The sequence below is a fragment of the Narcine bancroftii genome, chromosome 6, assembly GCF_036971445.1.
Source record: "Narcine bancroftii isolate sNarBan1 chromosome 6, sNarBan1.hap1, whole genome shotgun sequence".
Classification (NCBI taxonomy): Eukaryota; Metazoa; Chordata; class Chondrichthyes; order Torpediniformes; family Narcinidae; genus Narcine; species Narcine bancroftii.
The window spans coordinates 227,765,495-227,785,271 of NC_091474.1; the positions used below are offsets into that span (position 1 = coordinate 227,765,495).

At 42.5% G+C, this 19,777-nt stretch overlaps 1 protein-coding gene across 2 annotated transcripts in view; it reads left to right on the forward strand.

Moving 5' to 3' along the window:
* The first annotated feature begins 1,068 nt into the window (after positions 1 to 1,068).
* rpf2 (ribosome production factor 2 homolog) overlaps positions 1,069 to 19,777 on the forward strand; it is a 50,900-nt gene continuing 32,191 nt past the window's right edge. Inside the window, exons 1-5 of one of the 2 annotated variants that reach the window (XM_069887624.1) lie at positions 1,069 to 2,179; positions 10,622 to 10,754; positions 14,409 to 14,446; positions 16,784 to 16,823; positions 17,445 to 17,526. In XM_069887624.1, the coding sequence (XP_069743725.1) occupies positions 2,157 to 2,179; positions 10,622 to 10,754; positions 14,409 to 14,446; positions 16,784 to 16,823; positions 17,445 to 17,526 (316 nt within the window). In that variant the 5' untranslated portion in view covers positions 1,069 to 2,156. Of the gene's footprint in view, positions 2,180 to 2,227; positions 2,567 to 10,621; positions 10,755 to 14,408; positions 14,447 to 16,783; positions 16,824 to 17,444; positions 17,527 to 19,777 lie in introns of those variants that run through there. The other variant, XM_069887623.1, reaches the window with a different exon arrangement.

Below are 19,777 nucleotides of genomic sequence, written 5' to 3' on the forward strand. Positions count from 1 at the left end.
ACTTGAAAGATAAATTAGGAAGCAATTTGAGTTTGCCTGAGGGAAGTAACTTTTAATATGTGATTACAGATACAATGTTAATCAAAAGATTTACAACAAATATGTATATTAAACTGCAAGAAAAGGAGAATGAGGAAACAAATGGTAAAACTAAACAAAAATGGGAACAAGATTTAAATATAAAGATAAAAAAGGAAACATGGGAGAAGTTATGCTCTGGAATGATGAGAAATACAATAAATACGAGGCTGCGTATGATACAATATAATTGGTTACACAGACTATACATTACACCGCAAAAGTTAAATAAATGGGACCCAACAGTATCTGATAGATGTTTTCGATGTAAAAAAGAAAGGGGAACAACAATTCATGCAATCTGGACATGTGAGAGAGTAGAAAAATTTTGGGATGATCTCAATCAGATATTAAATAAAATAACAGAAAACAATATACCAAAGAATCCAGAGATCTTTCTCCTAAGTAACATAAAAAACAAAGAATTTGGAATTGACTTGGAAGATGCACAAAAAAGATTTGTCAAGATAGCCCTAGCCGTAGCAAAAAAAGGTATTATGTCAACCTGGAAATTGGAAGATAATTTGAAAATACAACAATGGTATATAGAAATGAATAAGTGTATTCCATTAGAAAAAATAACATATAGTTTAAGAAATAATATTGAAATATTGGAACAAATATGGGAACCTTACATTAAATACAATAGCGAAAACCTACCGGGGACAAACATTACCTAAGTTGATGGAAGGAGAAGGAAAGAAAAGAATGGACTCTGTAGAATTTCTGGTGTATTTTTGTTGAATGACAATATTGTCTGATTGAATTAATGCAACCTAGATTGTATACCTAAAATGGATGAGAGGGGGGAGTGGGATGGGAGGAGGGAGGGGGGGGGAGAAAATGGCACTGTATATGTGTGAAAAGGAAAAAGTGTATATCATGGTTAATGTGGTTTATGGTGTGAAAAATAAAAAAATTTTAAAAAAACCTCCAGCGGTCTGTTCCTGCACAGGAAGTGAAGGAGGAGTGGGGGCGGGGTCTCGGTGCTCCCGACCGTTCCTGCTTGCACAGCTGGCCCTGGACCCCTTCTGCTCAGTGGACGATATTCGCCATCAACCTCCAGCAGTCTGTTGCTTCACAGGAAGTGACGGAGGAGTGGGGGCGGGGTCTCGGTGTTCCCGACCGTTCCGGCTTGCACAGCTGGCCCTGGACCCCTTCTGCTCAGTGGACGATATTCGCCATCAACCTCCAGCGGTCTGTTCCTTCACAGGAAGTGACGGAGGAGTAGGGGGCGGGGTCTCGGTGCTCCCGACCGTTCCCGCTTGCACAGCTGGCCCTGGACCCCTTCTGCTCAATGGACGATATTCGCCATCAACCTCCAGCAGTCTGTTGCTTCACAGGAAGTGACGGAGGAGTGGGGGCGGGGTCTCGGTGTTCCCGACCGTTCCGGCTTGCACAGCTGGCCCTGGACCCCTTCTGCTCAGTGGACGATATTCGCCATCAACATCCAGCGGTCTGTTCCTTCACAGGAAGTGACGGAGGAGTAGGGGGCGGGGTCTCGGTGCTCCCGACCGTTCCTGCTTGCACAGCTGGCCCTGGACCCCTTCTGCTCAGTGGACGATATTCGCCATCAACCTCCAGCAGTCTGTTGCTTCACAGGAAGTGACGGAGGAGTGGGGGCGGGGTCTCGGTGTTCCCGACCGTTCCGGCTTGCACAGCTGGCCCTGGACCCCTTCTGCTCAGTGGACGATATTCGCCATCAACATCCAGCGGTCTGTTCCTTCACAGGAAGTGACGGAGGAGTAGGGGGCGGGGTCTCGGTGCTCCCGACCGTTCCTGCTTGCACAGCTGGCCCTGGACCCCTTCTGCTCAGTGGACGATATTCGCCATCAACCTCCAGCAGTCTGTTGCTTCACAGGAAGTGACGGAGGAGTGGGGGCGGGGTCTCGGTGTTCCCGACCGTTCCGGCTTGCACAGCTGGCCCTGGACCCCTTCTGCTCAGTGGACGATATTTGCCATCAACCTCCAGCGGTCTGTTCCTTCACAGGAAGTGACGGAGGAGTAGGGGGCGGGGTCTCGGTGCTCCCGACCGTTCCCGCTTGCACGTGTCATCGGCTGTCTGTTGGAGTGCCGGGATGACGCACCTGGACCGGGTCACGTGAGTTTCCTCCTGCTCGCCGTTCCCCCACACCGGTGCGCCGCTCGTGCCTCAGGTCGACCGTCGCGGTCCGTCCGTCCGGTGGGCGCCGCTCTCGCGTTCTCCCGGACCGGCGTGGGCCCGTGTCGCTGCTGGGTACTGTGAGGGTCTGGAGCCCCGGGGAAGTTGCATTCGGTTGGCTGGGCCCTTCCTCCTCGAGTAGGAGGAGAATGGAGTTCACTCGGTGTGCATTGATGGCGAGGTGTAACGGAGAAGCGGGCCCTTGCCCCCACCGCGTCCATACTGCTCTCTGCAACCATGCTTTCGGTCTGTTCCGACCCATACTGACTTAACTGGATGCATGCAAAGTTTCCCAAACACTGCTTGTATCTTTTGCTACATTTTCAGGTTTGCAATTTAATAGCATTGAAGTTGGTCTTCCTTCCATCCCGTGGATCCATCAAATCTGAAATATGGTGCATGCACATATTGACAATAAACATGCATTCAATTGTTCATGACAAAAAAGAATCCCCCAACCTTTTGACCTATGTGACTTTTTTGATATTTTGATGGAAAAAATATTCCGTGTAGCTACTTTGTCAAAGTCTCTTGTAATTTTGTATTCCTTGATCAGCCTCTAATGAATTTAACAAAGCAGGATTTTCCTTGCTCGCTGCCCCCCTTTTACTAAAAGGTACATAAATCCTTTCCCTTGGGATTTTCTTCAGACATGTCTGTACCATTGGGTGCAGACTGTTGTTTCCAGACTTGACCCTTTTGCTCTTCTTAAATAAAGAAATAACATTGGCTATCCTCCAGTCCTCTTGACACCCTGCCCATGGCTAACAGAGATGCAAATATTCTCTTGAGGGTCTGAAGTTGTCATCTTCCTTACTACCATAGCAACCCTGAGGTAGGTCATATCAGGCCCTGAGGATTTATCACACCTGGTGCATACCCTCATAGCTAACATCTTTTCATAATGATCCTCTCCACATTATCCACAAATTCCTCCCTGAACTCGCCATCTTGCATATTCTTCTCCTTGGTGAATACAGGTGAGAATGATTCGTTTTGGACCTTGCCTGCATTCCCTGATTCTTTGTGCAAATTACCCTTTGGCTCCTAAGGCACCTCTTTGCACCCCCTCCCCCCATCGCGGCAGCGACCTCTCTCCCCCCCCATCGCGGCAGCGACCTTCCCCCCCCCCCCTTCCCATAGCAGCAGCGACCTCTCTTCCCCCCTCCATCGCAGCGGCGACATCTCTTTCCCCCCCCCCCACCACAGCAGCGACCTCTCTCCCCCCCCCCCAATATCGTGGCAGCGACCTTTCTCCTCCCCTTGATTGCGGCAATGACTTCTCCTCCCCCCCACTCCAATCGCAGCAGTGAGTTCTCTTTTCCTCCTCCATACCCCCTGCTCTATCGCTGAAGTAACCCCTCTTCTCCCCCCCCCCACCCGATCACGATAGTGACCTTTCATCTTGCCCCCCCCCCCACCTGATCATGGCAGTGACCTCTCTCCCTCCCTCCACCAGATCATGGCAGTGGCCTCTCCCTCCCTCCACCCGATCATGGCAGTGGCCTCTTCCTCCCTCCACCCGATCATGGCAGTGGCCTCTCCCTCCCTCCACCCGATCATGGCAGTGGCCTCTCCCTCCCTCCACCCGATCATGGCAGTGAGCTTTCTTCCCCCTCCCCCACTCATTCATGGCAGTGAACTCCCCCCACCCCCCCCCCCCCCCCCCAACAGCGACCTCTCTCCGATCGTAGCAATGACCTCTCTACCCCAGCCCAGCCTCTGCAGTCACGGCATCTTGAGTCCAAACCATCGTCAGCCTGAGCTCCAGATCCAAACCTCTGACATCCTGGTCCACCGCCATGTCACCATCTCATGGGTCATCTCCTCTGCTTCTTCTCATATGAGGGCTGTTTTCTGATGCCCTCTGCCAGTCCTCTGCTTTCCCAGAATCTGCAATCCATTGAGGCCACTGCTGAACACAGGCACTGCCATCTTGGGTCCAGACCATGTGGTTGCAGGATTTTGAAATAAAACACTGTTGACTCCTTTAACGAGCCTGTATGGAGCAGTTGTACTGGGCGATTGGACCCAGCAAGGGAGTACTCTGTCACCACTCCAAGCAGATCCACACCAGTGGCAGTGCTGCCTTTACAGTTGCTATGGCAGCACTGGTATTTTTTATTCATTACAGAATGTCTTGGTGTTCTCTTTAATCCTACTTGTCAAGGATATTTTGTGATGGAATGATGTCCTTCTGATCTCTTGTTTTTTTTCTACTCTATTTCCCTCAAGTCATTGCCTAGATTCCAGTTGCCTGGACATGCTAAACATCTCCTTTTCCCTAATCAGAACTTAAATGTATTTCATCATCCTACCTTGTCATCTTTTCCTTAGAGCAGGGGTGTCAAACTCAAATTCACGGAGGGCCAAAATTAAAAAATTGGACTAAGTCGAGGGCCGAACTAAATACTGATTGAAAATTTTCAACAACATCTGCATGTTTTCTCTTCTTTCAACATATGTAATGTTAAACTTTTTCTTGTTAAAATAAATGTTTAATAATAGTTTTGGATAAACTCTTTCCAGAAGCATTAACAAATGAGAAATAAAATATTCAATAAATAATATTTCTCTATAGAGGATTTGTCAAATGTTGCTAGTGTGCTGTCGAATAGTAAAATCTGAGGGCTATTGAGAATGTGGGAGAATAACATGATTCCTGAAACAATCAAATGGGTGACTGATTGTGGGCATGCACTTTAGCAGGGTTATTTGCCATGCCCTTTTTCCATTGGTACAGATATCCTTTGATTTACACACTTTTCAAGTTTTATGCCTAATGAGCTTGTATCCAGGTGCAGGACCATTTTTAACCAGGAATATATTTATCACTGTGACATGAAACTATTGGAAGATCGTTTTATCCTGAGATTAAAGTTCATAATACTTACTCAGGCCTGTGTGTGGGAGGGCGGGGTTTGCGGGCGATCGGGTTGGACAACAGCAGTGCGGGGGCATCGGCTCCCGCTGCAGGGCGGCATCTCGGCGGATCAGCGGCCCCGTCACCGTGAGTCGTGGATCAGCCTGCGGCAGGGAGGGGGAGTGGGCAACGGTCCTGGCGAGGTCAGGCCCGAGGCCTCCGGTTACGGGTGCTGGGAAGCAGCCTTGACTTCCCCTGACACCGGCCAGGCCCCAAAACCAGAGTCCGCGGTGAGACCCTGCAACGTAAACAGAGGAGGTGGGGGCGATTAGCAGGCTGATGCCAATGCATTCTGGGATTTGTTGTATTACTGGGCATGCGCTATACTGGCGCGGCGGCCAGCGGGCCACCTCTAATACATTTTTGAAATGATCTTGCGGGCCAAATATAATTATATCGCGGGCCAAATTTGGCCTGCGGGCCAGAGTTTGACATGTGTGCCTTAGAGGAACTCGCTGACCTGAATTTTTCCTCCTCTCTTAAAATACTCATTCTTCTTGTGCAGGTACCACCTACTTCAGAAGTAATACCAAATACATAAAGCCCTTCCTCTTACAAGTCATAGCCTCCCATTTCTACCTTCATTGGCACAAGTTCTAATCTTGAGATCTTAGATTTCTTGCATTTTGCATAACTCCCTAAACTCACTTTGCAGAACTTTATCTCTCTTTCTACAATGGGAGTAAGAATAGTTGGTGATCAAGTGGAGTGATTATGGGAAAGGAAGAGGTTGCATCAAGTAAAGATAGGACAGGCAGACCCATGTCAATAAACACATGGGTGATGTTTATTTCTTGGCGAGGATTATTGCAGGTATTGCCAATGAATATAGCGCATGGATTAGTCCATAGGACTACAATGTAGTCATTACAGAGACTTGGTTGAGAAAAGGTCAGCTCAAAGATTTGGATATTTGAGATCAGATAGAGAGATGTAAAATGGATGGAGGAGTTGTTGATCAGAGAGGACATCTGGAGGGTTTATCAAGTGAGCCAGAATGGATGGAGCTCAGGAATAGGAAAATTGTAATCACAATAATGGGATTATACTACACTGGAGAAATTCAGTAGGTCACGGAGCATAGAGAGGAAGTAAAAGGTAATTAACTTATTCAGACATTGGGAATCGAGAAAAACACCTGAATGAAAAGGTGGGGTGAGAAGAGAAAGTACTTGAATGAGTCCCACCTCTGTCTGTTTTTTTGTTGGGTATGTAGATAAATCCATGCTGCAAGCCTACAGGAGCAAGGGTCTTCAACTCTTCCTCTGTAACATTGATGCTGCCTCCTGCACCCGTGATGAACTCATTAACTGTCACTTTGCTGCCAACTTTCACCTTGACCTCATTCATTTGGTGCATATGTGACAACTCTTTCCTTTTTTGATCTCGCTATCTCCATCTTGGGAGACAAACTTTCTGTAAACATCTTCTATAAACCCAATAATTCCCATGGTTACCCTTCCCTCCTTGTCTCCTTTAAGGATTGTATTCTTTTCTCGCAATTCCTCCACTTCTGCTGCATGTGCTCCCAGGATAAGACCTTCCATTCTAGGATATCTTTGATGTCCTTCAGGGCACGTGGCTTCCCTTCTATTATGTTCCGACAAAACAAGGACAGGGTTCCCCTTGTCCTTTTCTATCACTCCATCAGCCTTTGCATCCAATATATTATTCTTTGCAATTTCTGCCACCTACAATGGGATCCTACCACCAGGCACATTTTATTCCTCCTCTCCACTTTCTGTAGCGATCACTCCCTTAGTGACTCCCTTAAGCACTCAACCCTTCTCACCAATTGCCTTCTTGGTACCTACCCCAGTGGTACAGTTGTATGTATCTCTCCCCTCATCACTTTTTGGAGCAGTCTTTTCAAGTGAAGAAGTACTACTTGTGCATCTGTAGGAGCCCTTTTTCCGCATGTGGTGCCCCTGATGTGGCTTCCTCTATAGAGGTTAACATGGAAATATGAATTGGGAGAATTACAACTTCTTAATTTCAAAAATTATTGAGTGGCAAAAATGAGATTTCTTAATACTTGTTTGAAAGAGAAGCTGGCATGGGTTAAATTAGAACTGAATAAAATAGGAGAGAGAAAAGCAGAAAAATTTATATATAAATGAGATGCAAAAATGATGGTGATTCGATTAATATTTGGAATTAAATAAATGATAAAATTGGTGCAAGAAGATAGGTATCACCTAAAATGCCTTTGATTCATAATTCTCTTATATTGCTAATCAATTTTTGGATGTTTGGTTTCATAAAGGGATTATGTTGAAGATTGTTATGAAAGGGATCAATTAATGTCATTTGAGCAATTGAGAAATAAATATGTAATAACTCATGACACTTTTTTTGCTATTTTCAATTAAAAGCATATTTGAGGGATAAGGTGGGACCAACCATGTTGTTTCCTTGTTATACTGAAGTAGAATTTCTTATTAGGGGAGGAATTGTTAAGAATTTTTAAGAAATTTATATCCATGATACTATAAGCAAGAACCAAGTATGGAGTTCATAAATCCAGACTGAGGTGGGAACTAGATTTGAACATTGTAATTGATGAAAAAAGATGGGCAGATTTATGTAAGGATTGTATGATTAATGCTATTAACAAAAAATAGATTAGTTCAGTACACCCCAGAAATTGAATTGATTGAAGTCAGATTTATCAGATGTGGTGAAGATGTAGGAACTTTTTTGCATTCAACTTGGTCTTGTCCTAAGGTAAGATCTTTTTGGGTGGATTTAGGGAATTTTTTGGAACAAGTTACAGGTGTATTTTTGCAAAATCAAGATTTATTTCTATTAGGAAATATTGAATGAACAAGACCTAAATTAAATTTGTCAATAGATCACCTGGAATTTGTTAAGTTGCATTAGCGGTATTATATAGTTATTTGGAAATCAGATATATATCTCGATATGGAATGCAGAGATTTAAAGCTGTATTCCTTTGGAAAAAAAAATCACATTGACTTCTGACCTACGCGAGTTATGTCCACCCGCACATTCAACCAAATTTTAAAAAATCTTTATTAAAACTATGTACAAGTACATATTGTGTATTAAAAGTTCTATTGTGGTGGCCCCTCGGGGTGCCTCGCAAGATGAAGGACGAACGCGACAATCCAGCAGGCTACATGAGACCCACAGCGCTGCTCTCCAATTGGCCACAACTAAAGGAGCCTAATTAGCCTATCAAGGAAAACGGATCGCAAACGCACTAATCAGCGCTGAGGGGGCTTTGACCACGCTCCTCAGCTTGAGAATAAAAGCAGGGCTGTGAGCCCAATAAAGTTCAACTGGGGTTCGTGTCGTTCTTTCTGGAAACAGCGTGTTCTTTCTGAGCTAACTTGCATGCAGCTTTAACCTCTCCTGCACTATAGGCTCTGCAGAGCCAGAGCTTGTAGCATCTAGCTACACTATATACAGTAGTCCCCGCTCCCGGTGGCAGTTTGAAGTCCCTGTTCCCCGTGGTAGCCCCAGATCCCCATTCCCTGACTTACAACCAAATCTGAGATACAACCACTCCTTCGGTCCCTATTATGGTCGTAAGTTGAGGACTACCTGTAGTTTGAGAAATAAATATGCTACATCTCTACAAATTTGGTGCCCTAACACCCAAATATTAGGTTTAAATTTGTAAAATTTTCCTTTTAATGCCTCCGCATCTGTGAGAAGGTCTTTAAACGTGTGTGTTAGATGACATCCCTCTCTGCAATCTGGAAAGTCTATTTTTTTCTTCTTTTAATTTGTATAACTATATTGTATTCTTCATGCTGGTTACTTTGAGGGAGAGGGTTTGGGTGGGTAAATACAATCATTTTATGTAATTTTTAAATTTGTCTTCTTTTGAAACGTATTATAGTAATTCTTGAATACTACATGTATGGAAAAATTTTAAATATTCAAAAAAAAGTTTGCAGATGACACAACAGTCACATCAATGATAAGTCACACTACAGAGAAGAGGTGGAAAATGGCGTGAGATGGTGCGAGTAACAGCCTGAGTCTCAACGTGGACAAGACGAAGGAGATGATCATGGACCAGGAACGAGCACCCTTCACTACATATCAACAACTTTGGGGAAGAGAGAGTGGAGAGCACAAAGTTCCTTGGAGTTCACTTAACATTTGACCTTTTGTGTACACTCACCATTTCCTTACTTGTCGAGAAAGTGCAACAGTGACTGCACTACTTGAGAAGACTGAAACAGACAAGACTACTGGCACCATTATGTCAACCTTACCATCGTGAATGTCCTGGCAGCGTCACAGTGTGGTACGGTTGCTGCAGAGAAATGGATCAGAGGTCGATCCATAGGACCATAAGAATGGCAGAGAGGATCATTGGAATCTCCCTTCCCCCTCTCACTCCAATCTACATGATCGAACTGGGATCGTTGTCTGAAGAGGGTGCACAAAATCATGAGGGCTCCTTCCACCCTGCACACGGCTCCTTTCAGCTCCTCCTGTTGGGGAAAAGATACAGGAATAACAGAGCCAGGACCACCAGGCCAAGGAACAGCTTCCCATCGGCATTGAAATTGCTGAAGGATCAAAAAAACTGCTCATACCAACCATCCGAGACACCTATTTGTACAAAACACTTTATTTTTATAGATATAATACTTATCCTGCATATGTATTATTTATCTGTATGTGTGTCATGTCTGGTTGTGTTGTGTGCATGCTTTTGCACTGAGGATGGGAGAACACTGTTCTTGTTCTGTTGGGTTGTACTTGTACAATCCGATGACAAGAATGTGTCTTCACTCTATGAAGTACATGGTTTGACCTGCTGAGTTTCTCCACCATTCTGTTTAACAATTTAAGATCAATCTGACTAGGTTATTCTCTGCAATACACAAAAATGCTGGAGAAACTCAGCAAGTCACACAGCATCTATAGGAAGCATTGTGTAACCAACTTTTCGGGCCTGAGCCCTTCATCAAAGTTATTCTCTGACTTTTCTCTGTAGTCCTTCAGATTCTTTTCTCATTGAACATTCATCTCCATTTTGAAACCTACAATTGGATTTACTCCCTTTGCTACTCCTCCACGAAAACAGTTCTTTTGAAATTGTAGCTATAAATAAAGTCATTTGATCCATTGGGGCAGAATTGGCTTGTCAGTCACATTCTCTCATTCTTTCTCCATTGCCCTACCATTTATTCTATCGTGTGTCTATCTAATTCTCTTGAATTCCTTGATACTGTTTCCACTTTGTGTTTCAGGAAGTGAGTTTCAGATCCTAGTATGTAAAATCGTATCCCCCTTGAATCGTTTGCTAAAATATCCCTCAAGCCCGTTGTTGTTGGAAATAGCTGTTTATTTTTCTTTGCTAAGCTAGCTTTTGTTCTATTTGGTGACGGGAGAAGTAACTTTAATCCATTTGTTGTTGCTGACAAGTAAATGCTGTTAATTTACTGCTTTCAATGTATTTTTAACTGAAGCAAGCCCAAGACCAAACGGGCAAAGAGATTTCTTGAGAAGAGGGATCCCAAAATCGTTGAAAATACCAAGAATGCCATGCTTATAAAAGGAGGAAATACCAGTGAAATTGTGACTCGTGCTTTGAAAGATATTGTGAGTACAGAATACCTCTACATATTTGTAAAATATTATTTTTCATGACTGTATTTACCCAAGTGACAATGTTGTAATTGATTTTAAAGATCAAAGATTCCTTTATTGTTATGTAATAATACAGTAAGTGTAATATTACATGAAATTTCCTTCTGCCTCCTGCAAGCCAGACAAAGTCGCCATGAGTATTGCCAGCGCCCCTTGCAGTAAGAGAGAAAAAGTAGCAAATCCATAGAGACCTGTCTATGGAATTGTCTCCAGCACTCTCACAGCCCCTGCAATGGCACAGACCTATTCAATCCATCAGCAACTTGGTTCCATAGCACAAACAAGGACCCAGTTCCATAGCTCCAACATGACTAGGAAGCCTTCAGCATCTTGGGCAGCCCTTCTTGCCCTCAGCGCTCACATGAATCCTGGTTCCATGAGTCCCTTAACTGAAAGTCAAGTTGGCTGACTTCCTGCAGCTTATATGAATTCTCTGCTGCTGTGCTCCTAGCTGGTCTGCTGCCATGATCGCCGTCCTGTAAGGTCTGTGATAGATTATGTTATATTTTATATATTGACATGTTTTAAAGGAAATAAATTGTAGCAGGTTTTTTAGTGTAGGTCACATACAAACACTTCAAAACAGACCTCTTTTAAAATGCCAGAGTTCTGCTCAAGCCAGACAGTTCAGGCTCCGGGTGCCATTGCAAAAATTTTGAAGGATGCCTATAAGTACTTCACGAGTAGATGTTAATTGGACATGCTGTGGAGTAATGGATTATTGTTTTTGAAAGCAGCAGATGAATGAACTGGGAAGATTAGGTCTGGAGCCCCAGTCTGTCTGCAGTTGGCTGTTCGAAGAGGGTCATGTGGTTTTCTCTGAGTGAGAGAATTCAGTTCTACAGTTCAGCAGCAGCATCTGTGACTGGAACAGGACAAGCTGGCAAACTTGTGGAAAACCCCATTTTAAAGACGGGTTGTGAGTTCTAAGTTCAGCCTGGTGAAAGCTCTTGTGGTCCATAGAAGAGGAGAGGACTGGCTGCATAATGTTTCACTTGAAATAAGCGAAACAGAAAAGGAACTCTGTGATGACCTGAAAGAAAGTGATTATCATCTGGAAAACCCTGATGGGGCAAGTTTCTTCAGCAAGACACTGAAGTGGCTGATCGAAATAGATCAGTTGTGGATGATGTCCAACGAGCAACAAATCTCTCTCTGAAAGCCAACAAGAACCTTCCTGAGCTGTAACCATTTACCTTTCAAGCACCAAAGCATGGTGAAATTCATAAATGTTAAATTCTGTGCACGGTATAAAAATTGTGTGATACCAGTGAACTTGGAGGAGTGAGAAGTGGGATTGGACTGTGAATCAAAGAACTTTTGTTCAACTTGTATACACATTACATACACATATGATTAGAATTAGAAGGGAGTTAATACAGTGAAACCGCGTTAGAACGCAGTAGTTTGGGTCCAAGATTTCATTCCGTGTTACTGCCGAGTCACGGAACAGATGTATATATGTCACCGTGCCCACAGATAATCAAACCCAAATAGCTCCCCCCCACTGCCGACAGCGCCCCCCCCACTGCCAACCGCGACCCCCCCCCCACTGCCGACAGCGACCCCCCCACTGCCGACAGCACCCCACCGCCGACAGCGCCCCCCCCCCCCCCCACTGCCAACAGCACCCCCTCCCCTCCCTGCTGCTGACAGCCCCCTGGCGCGGGATGTCGGGGCTGGGGCAGCCGGCGCGGGACTTCGGGGTCCGCAGACACCCGCGCTATAAGTTATTCTGTGGATTAATGAATCGCATTCTAACAAGGTTTTACTGTAGTAATAAGGTGAAGTTTGATTCTGTTTTCATGTTTACAGATGATTAAAAACAACTTTTGTTTAAATAACCATTTGTCTTGGTGAATTGCTATTGCTGCTGGGTTTTGGTGTCCTTTGGGCTCATAACAGGTCCTTCAGCTGTTGAGCCCCTTGCTTGTCCACTCCCACGGTCATCTCCTACTCTCCTCAACAGTGGTGGGGGGGAGGGTGTTCTCGGGTGTTCGCCTGGAGTCTGCAACCCCTCATGGCTCCTGCTGAGCATCGGCGCCACCATCTTGGACACAGACCTGAGGTTGCAGGATTTTAATTAAAAACACCATGAACTCCTTTAACATGCTTTTTAAAGCCTAAATGCAGCTATCAGCATTAGAACCGGACAGAAGGACCCTGCAGAGCAGCGCTGTGTCTCTCCTGGGTCCACACCAGCAGCAGTGTTGCCATTTTATTTCTTTTTTTAGTGTTAATTACCACTTTACATTATAAAGTTTATTTTGTTTTAAGCACTTTGCAATGCTGCAATCATTGCCCATATCTAAATGAATGCCTGCAATCCTTGCGATGCAGGAACTTTCCCAGTTCTATGAGGTAGGGAGTTCTAGGATTGAGATGTGCCATTGATGAGTGAATGATAATGAATCTATTGTCATGTACATTGTATGATGTACATGATCATTGACATTTTTAATTCCTGTAGCAGATCAGGTTCGTGTAAAGAAAATCTATAATAGAGTAAACTAAATGAACAAGTTAAGAGACAATAAATACACAAGATGCATAATAAATATTTACAGTTAAAAAAAAAAGATTTCCAGTAGTGGAGGCAATCCTTTTGGAACAGTCTGTGATGGGTTGACCAAGGGGAGGTCAAAAGAGTCTGAAACTGTTCTTGAACCTAGAGGTGCTGTTTTTCCAACTTGTGCACGTCCTGCCTGAAGGTAGCAGTGAGAAGAGGTTGTGACCAGTGTGACTGGGATCCTTTATGAAGTTGGCTGCCTTCCTGAGGCAGTACAACCCATGAATATCTGCAATGGATGGGAGGTCAGAGCCCATGATGGAAGCTACCTTCTGCATTCCTGGACTCTTGAATTGCCAAACCAGACTCTGATGTAACCAGCCACTATACATAACGCACCTGCAGAAGTTTGATAAAATGACAATATATTTCTAGGACATAGTAGTCAGGGACTTGGAGGAAAATCTGCAAGTGGTGGAGTTTCCATACATTTACTACCCTTCACGTTCCTAGAGTCGAGGACATAGCTCGTCTATTTTGTAGATAGTACACTGTGCACCAGTACTGGCGGGGTACTGGACAAGCGAACTGTTTTATCGTGGGTGATGTGAGTTTGCAAGTGGAGGTTGCACTCCCCACCTTGCCTTGTAGATGGATGGACGACTAAGAATTTCAGGAGGTGAATCATGTGGGTCATGATATTTTCATGCCTGGTCAGTCGAGTTTCTAGTCAGTGATGAGCCCTAGGATATTGATGATAGTAGGTGTGGTGTTGATAATGCTGTTGAATAACAAGAGTAGGTGGTAAGATTTTTTTCTTGTTTCTTGTTTGCAGCAGTCATTCATTCCAAGTGAAATTTAAAATGAACACTATATTTGAAATTGGCATTATTTAAAAAGTGCAATTAAAAATTCTTCATCCTTTACCTTTCCCAACCCAGGTTAACGATCTGTTTATACTTTGATGCTGGATCTAAAGCAATAGTTATTATCTATCATTAAGGATAATAAGGATTAAGGTTGTAATTTTAAAATGAACAGAGTCAAGGTTTGTGCATTATGAACCATCTTGCTCATGTTCCTGTTCTTTTTTTCAGTATTCTTTAAAGAAGCCAAATGCTGTTCTCTATAAGAAGTAAGTATCTAATTTTATTTATAAGATTGGTCATCTCAAGGGTACTTCTGCTACAGTACATGTTGGCCATGGAATAGAGACATAAAATGTGGCTTTCTAGTTTCAGGCTCTTCCTTAACGAGATTCATACTTTGAGGTCTGCTTTAAATATTGATCTTCTTCCAATGCCCATTGATGTTTTCAGATTTAAATCTGATGTTTTCAGATTGAAAGCACCAATCACATGCATCGATATTAAATGTTGAGCAGTTCTGAATGAGCTAAGAGAAGAATTGGGAGGTCAAAATTGACAGGGGATGTAAGGGGAACCCAAACGTGGGTTAAGTAGATGCTTTTAAAGAGAAGGGTATAAAGATGCAGAGTAGTTTTTCAGGATGCTGTGGATTATAGGCTAAGGCTACTGAAGTCTATGATGAATTGGTGGATGAAAAGGAGGGGGGGAATAACAACGGGGGAAATAAAGGATTCATATAGTTGCAAGAATTTAGAATTGAACATTAAATGTACTGTTGCCTTAGAGCAAGATTGATGGATTTAGTGGACATTTCCAGTGATTGACCAGTGGGATCCAGTCTTAAATGTTCAGAATCAGAATACATTTTTCATTCTTAATTATTCATAAGAAGGTGTCCACCAACGTTGATTAATGGGCAAGCTTTAGGGAAATTATAGGAAGTTAAGAAAGTTCATGATGATCTGGATTATCGAATGATTGATGAGGAATTTAGAGATTGGGGAAGGAATGGGCATGTTTAAATGCAGGACTGGTAGGGAGTTTTTAAAATAGATCTCGGTTTCAAAGAGGTTCTGAAGTTTTGATATATCTGGTTCAGCGCTGTGAATTTGATAAAGCTCCAGTAAAACGCCTTGAGACATTTAGCTAAGTTGTTTGTGGTCCAAGAATAGTTGTGGTTTTGCTTGGTAGCATTGATGATTTGAGATTTTTAGAAAACTTTCTTTACTCCGGTGAAGGAGGATTTGTAATCAGAGTTGAGCCCCAGGGGATGAAATAGAATAGTTTGATCTATTTTGATTTTAATTGAATTGGGTTTAGAGAACCAAATTAGTTCATTCACATTAAAAATTGTACCTGCTAGAGTTGCACTTAGGTTAAATGTCTAAAACCCCTTTCACACTTGCATCCCACTAAATTGTCCATTCAGTGTCTTGGGATAGGAATGGGGGTTTGGCTTTTCACATTTGACCACTCCTAACTGGGGCACTGAACGCTTTCACACTTGCAAGGAGCCATTCCCCAGGGTTAAGACTGTTCTATCTTCTACTGGTGACGTCATGACGCATCGAGTGATGGTGGACCTGCCCTAAATCCTGATCAATGTATTTTGAACTTATATTTGAACAAAATTAATCATCCATAATATAACATAATTAAGCTTTATGTTTTGCACAATATGACCCCTTCGGCCCCTGTTGATGTTGTGCTGACCTATATAAATCTTTTATGTGCGAGCAATAAATAGCAATAGTGAACAATTTTTAAACAGAGTGGGAAATCGTGTGCTATTGCGCTACTAATTTCCCTACGCTGTTTAAAAATTGTCTGCTATTGCTATTTATTTCCTCTCTCTCTCTCTCTCTCTCTCTCTCTCTCTCTTCCTCCCCCCCCTCCCCTCACTGTGACTTTCCCTTTCCCATGGCAAAGTTTATACCTTCATTTTAATCTTTTCTTCCTGCACTCGTGCAAAAACATGGGTCATTTCAATCCCACAATGCAATTACCCATTTTACACTTGCCTGATTGCAATGCCAGCGTCTGCAGACGCCGGGGATTGTATTAGGGGTTGAGGCCGTCAATCCCCAGCGCGAGATGGCACGTTGAGCTGATTTTGCTTTCACCCTTTGCTCTTTAAAGGCCGATTGGTGTTTGATTCCAGGGATCACTTGCAAGTGTGAAAGGGGCTAGACATTTATAGTCCTGACAAGGAATAGTGGAAGATCTGCCTTTCCATTTCATCCCTTGGCTCCTTTTTTGGGGGGGTTAAACTGGACTTGGGATACTAATACAGAATTCCACTGTATTGTTGCCCTAACCCAAACTTTATCCTTCATAGATAATAAAAGTCTCACAGGATCATTCACAGAAACTGTCCTAATTGCCATTTCTTTCTCGACCATTATCAATAGATTAATGGATGATTTGTTTCATGACTGTTTTAATGTGGTGCTGCATTGACACACATGAGAATGTACTTGAAATGTGATATTGATATGCAATATTGATCTGTAAATGCAGGTTTTGCAACATGATGGTTTAGCTATCTTGCTTCGGTTTAGAGCAAAACGTTTTATTAAACATTTAAACTTATTTTTAACCAGAAAAAATATCACTCGTCCTTTCGAAGATCAAACATCATTGGTGAGTAGACGTTATTTAAATCTTTGATACTGTAGTGTTGTATGTGGTTACATTGTAATTTTCTAGGATTGAAAGTTCACCTTGGTTGAAAAACATTTTAAATTTCCATTTGCCTGTTGTTCCTGCTAAGATATCGTTGTCATGAGAATGAAGGAACGGGAGCTGGACATGTTTAGCTGTGTGAATAGACTGTTATGAGGCAAATGTCATGTCGAAGTGTAAAGAATAGTTATCCTAGATATAGCCCAGCAAATATAGACTTGCTTTATTTATACCACTGACTGACTCTCATCAGTCACGTAGTTCTTTATTGTAACTAAAGATGCATTTAATGAGAGTTTCATCAAATGATCAGTTCATTCACTTGATAGCACGTTACTTTTACAACTTCTGATGAAAGGATAGTTGAAGGATGCCGATTGCCACCTGGCTGCACAATGGTTTCAAACTCCCATCATGATGAAAGTTTGGTCAATAAAGCAAGGATTTCTACTGCCAGTATATGCTTACATTTTTTTTAACAAAGGTTCTTTTCCTAAAATAGATTGCTGAGAAATATAAGGATTATTGATTTATCGTAAGGTAAAATTTGTAGTGTTCATTTTCTCTTTGTATTAACAGGAATTTTTTTCAAAGAAGTCCGATTGTTCTTTGTTTATGTTTGGTTCTCACAATAAGAAACGACCACACAATTTGATAATAGGTAAGAATACAGAAATGCTTTTACAAACCTTGAAAACCATCAGTTGTGGGGAAGGTGTTAGGTGTCTATCGATCATAAGAAATAACTACTTGTTTATAAAAATCTGTGGCCTCATTCCTGGAATTATTCTGCTCCAGCTCCAAGATTACTATCTACTTTCTTAAATAAGGGGATCAAAACTACATGGTGGTCTTACTTGATCAATACTTTATTAATCTTGTACTCCATCTGTCTTGTAATAAAGGCAAATGCATATTTTTTTCTAATCCTTGGTTAAGGTGCATGATAACTGTTCCTTGTATTAGGACATTCAAATCGAGTCATTGAGACAAACAATAAAGAAAAGGCCCTTAGGCCCAACTAGTCCATGCTGACTAATTTGGCATTCTAAGCTAATCCCATTGGCCAGCATTTGGTCTATATCCTATCCATAAATCTGTCTGGATGTCTTTAGAATTTTGTTATTGTGCTTGCTTATACACTTTTCCCTGGCAGTTCATTCCAGATAAGGACCATCCTCTGAGTAATTGTCTCATGGGTGACTCCTAAATCTTTCCCCTCTATTTTTAAACCTATGCCCTCTAGTTCTAGAATCCTCTACCCTAGCAAAAACATTGTAAGCATTTACTTTATTCATGATTTTATAAATTTCTTTAAAATTATTCACTGGCATCCTGTGCTCTAAGGAATAATGACCCAGCCTGATCAACCTCTCCCAATATAACTCAACCCCTCCAATCCCAGCAACATCTTGGTGAATCTCTTCTGCACCCCTTCCAATTTATTGATGTCTTTTCTACAGCTGGACAACCAGACAGTGCACAGTACTCTTAAATGTGGTCTCACAAATGTTCCCAACTTCTGTACTCTGTACCCTTCCCAATGAAGGCCAACATTCCTAATGTCTCCTTCACCAATTTATCCACTTGAGTTGCCACTTTCAAGGAGCAATGCACCCGTACCCCAAGGTCTCTCTGTTTTACAACCCACACTTGGGCCTGAGTTGACTTGCCATAGTGCAGGGGAAGCCAAACCTGTTTAACATAAGAGCTACATATTATAAATTTCAGATGTTTGAGAGCTGCAAGACGTGAAAAAAGTATAACATACACGTTTTTACTCTTAATTCCACATTTTGTAATAAAAATGTTATATACATATTGAGAAATTCTGATACAATTATTCATATTCAGTGGAACCCCCATTATAACATGACAGTTTGGGTCCAAAAAAATCGCATTATGAAAAAAGTGGAGTTCACTATAAACAGCATTTTCAAAAAAAATCAAGAATACATGTACAATACCTGTATTTGCAATCATTTTTTTTATTTCTTACCATCTGGAATTCTGGAAAGAGCAACTAATTTTTATTAGTTTCAATAATCAAAAAATACACATACTGTGGACGGGGTGTCGGAAGCTCTGATTGGTGAGCGGTCCAGGCCAGGGCAAGTATCTGTGGTTGGAGCGCCTGATGCTCAGATGGGAGGGCAGCCGGAGCCAAAAATAGGGGATCATTGATCATTACATGGTGTCGTTATTATACAGTATACATACCAAATACTTTAAATCGCAAACCATGCCCACTAGAACTACCGTTGTGAGCACTGGCTCGTATGATTCCATATAATAATCAATCACAAGCCACTCCCACTAAACCTACCATTGTGAGCACCACTTCATACGATTTCTATCTCAGCCAATATATTTCCGCAAGCCACACATTGTACGTCAGAGTTCCCGGCTCCCACCCCCCACAAAGGACTAAGTTTGTGAGTCCCCTTCTTGTGCACTCAAGTTCTGGTTTCTTCTGTTAAAAAAATTATTCTATGTGAGTTAAGAAGAAAACTTAACTGTGCTCTGACCCCCCCCCCCCCCCCTCCGGGGGCCCTTTGAGAATGTCTGCATTGCACTACCAATTTTTGTTATGGTCATCCACAAATGTACTGATCAAGTTAACTTCATTGCCACCCACATCATTAATGTAGATGACAAACACCTGTGGGCACAGTAACTTTGGATACAGGTTTCAAATCATAAAATCATTCTTCCACTGTTACCTCTGTCTCCTTCCACCATGCCAGTTTTGCATCCAATGTGGTTTAATATTTCAGACTAATCTACCGTGGAATTTGTCAAATATCTCTCAGTATGAATGTTTAATAGTTTTATACCTTTTAACTGTGGTTGTGCTTTCTAATAAATTTGATAATGTTACATTTTCTTCATTGTACACCAAGTGCAGTTAA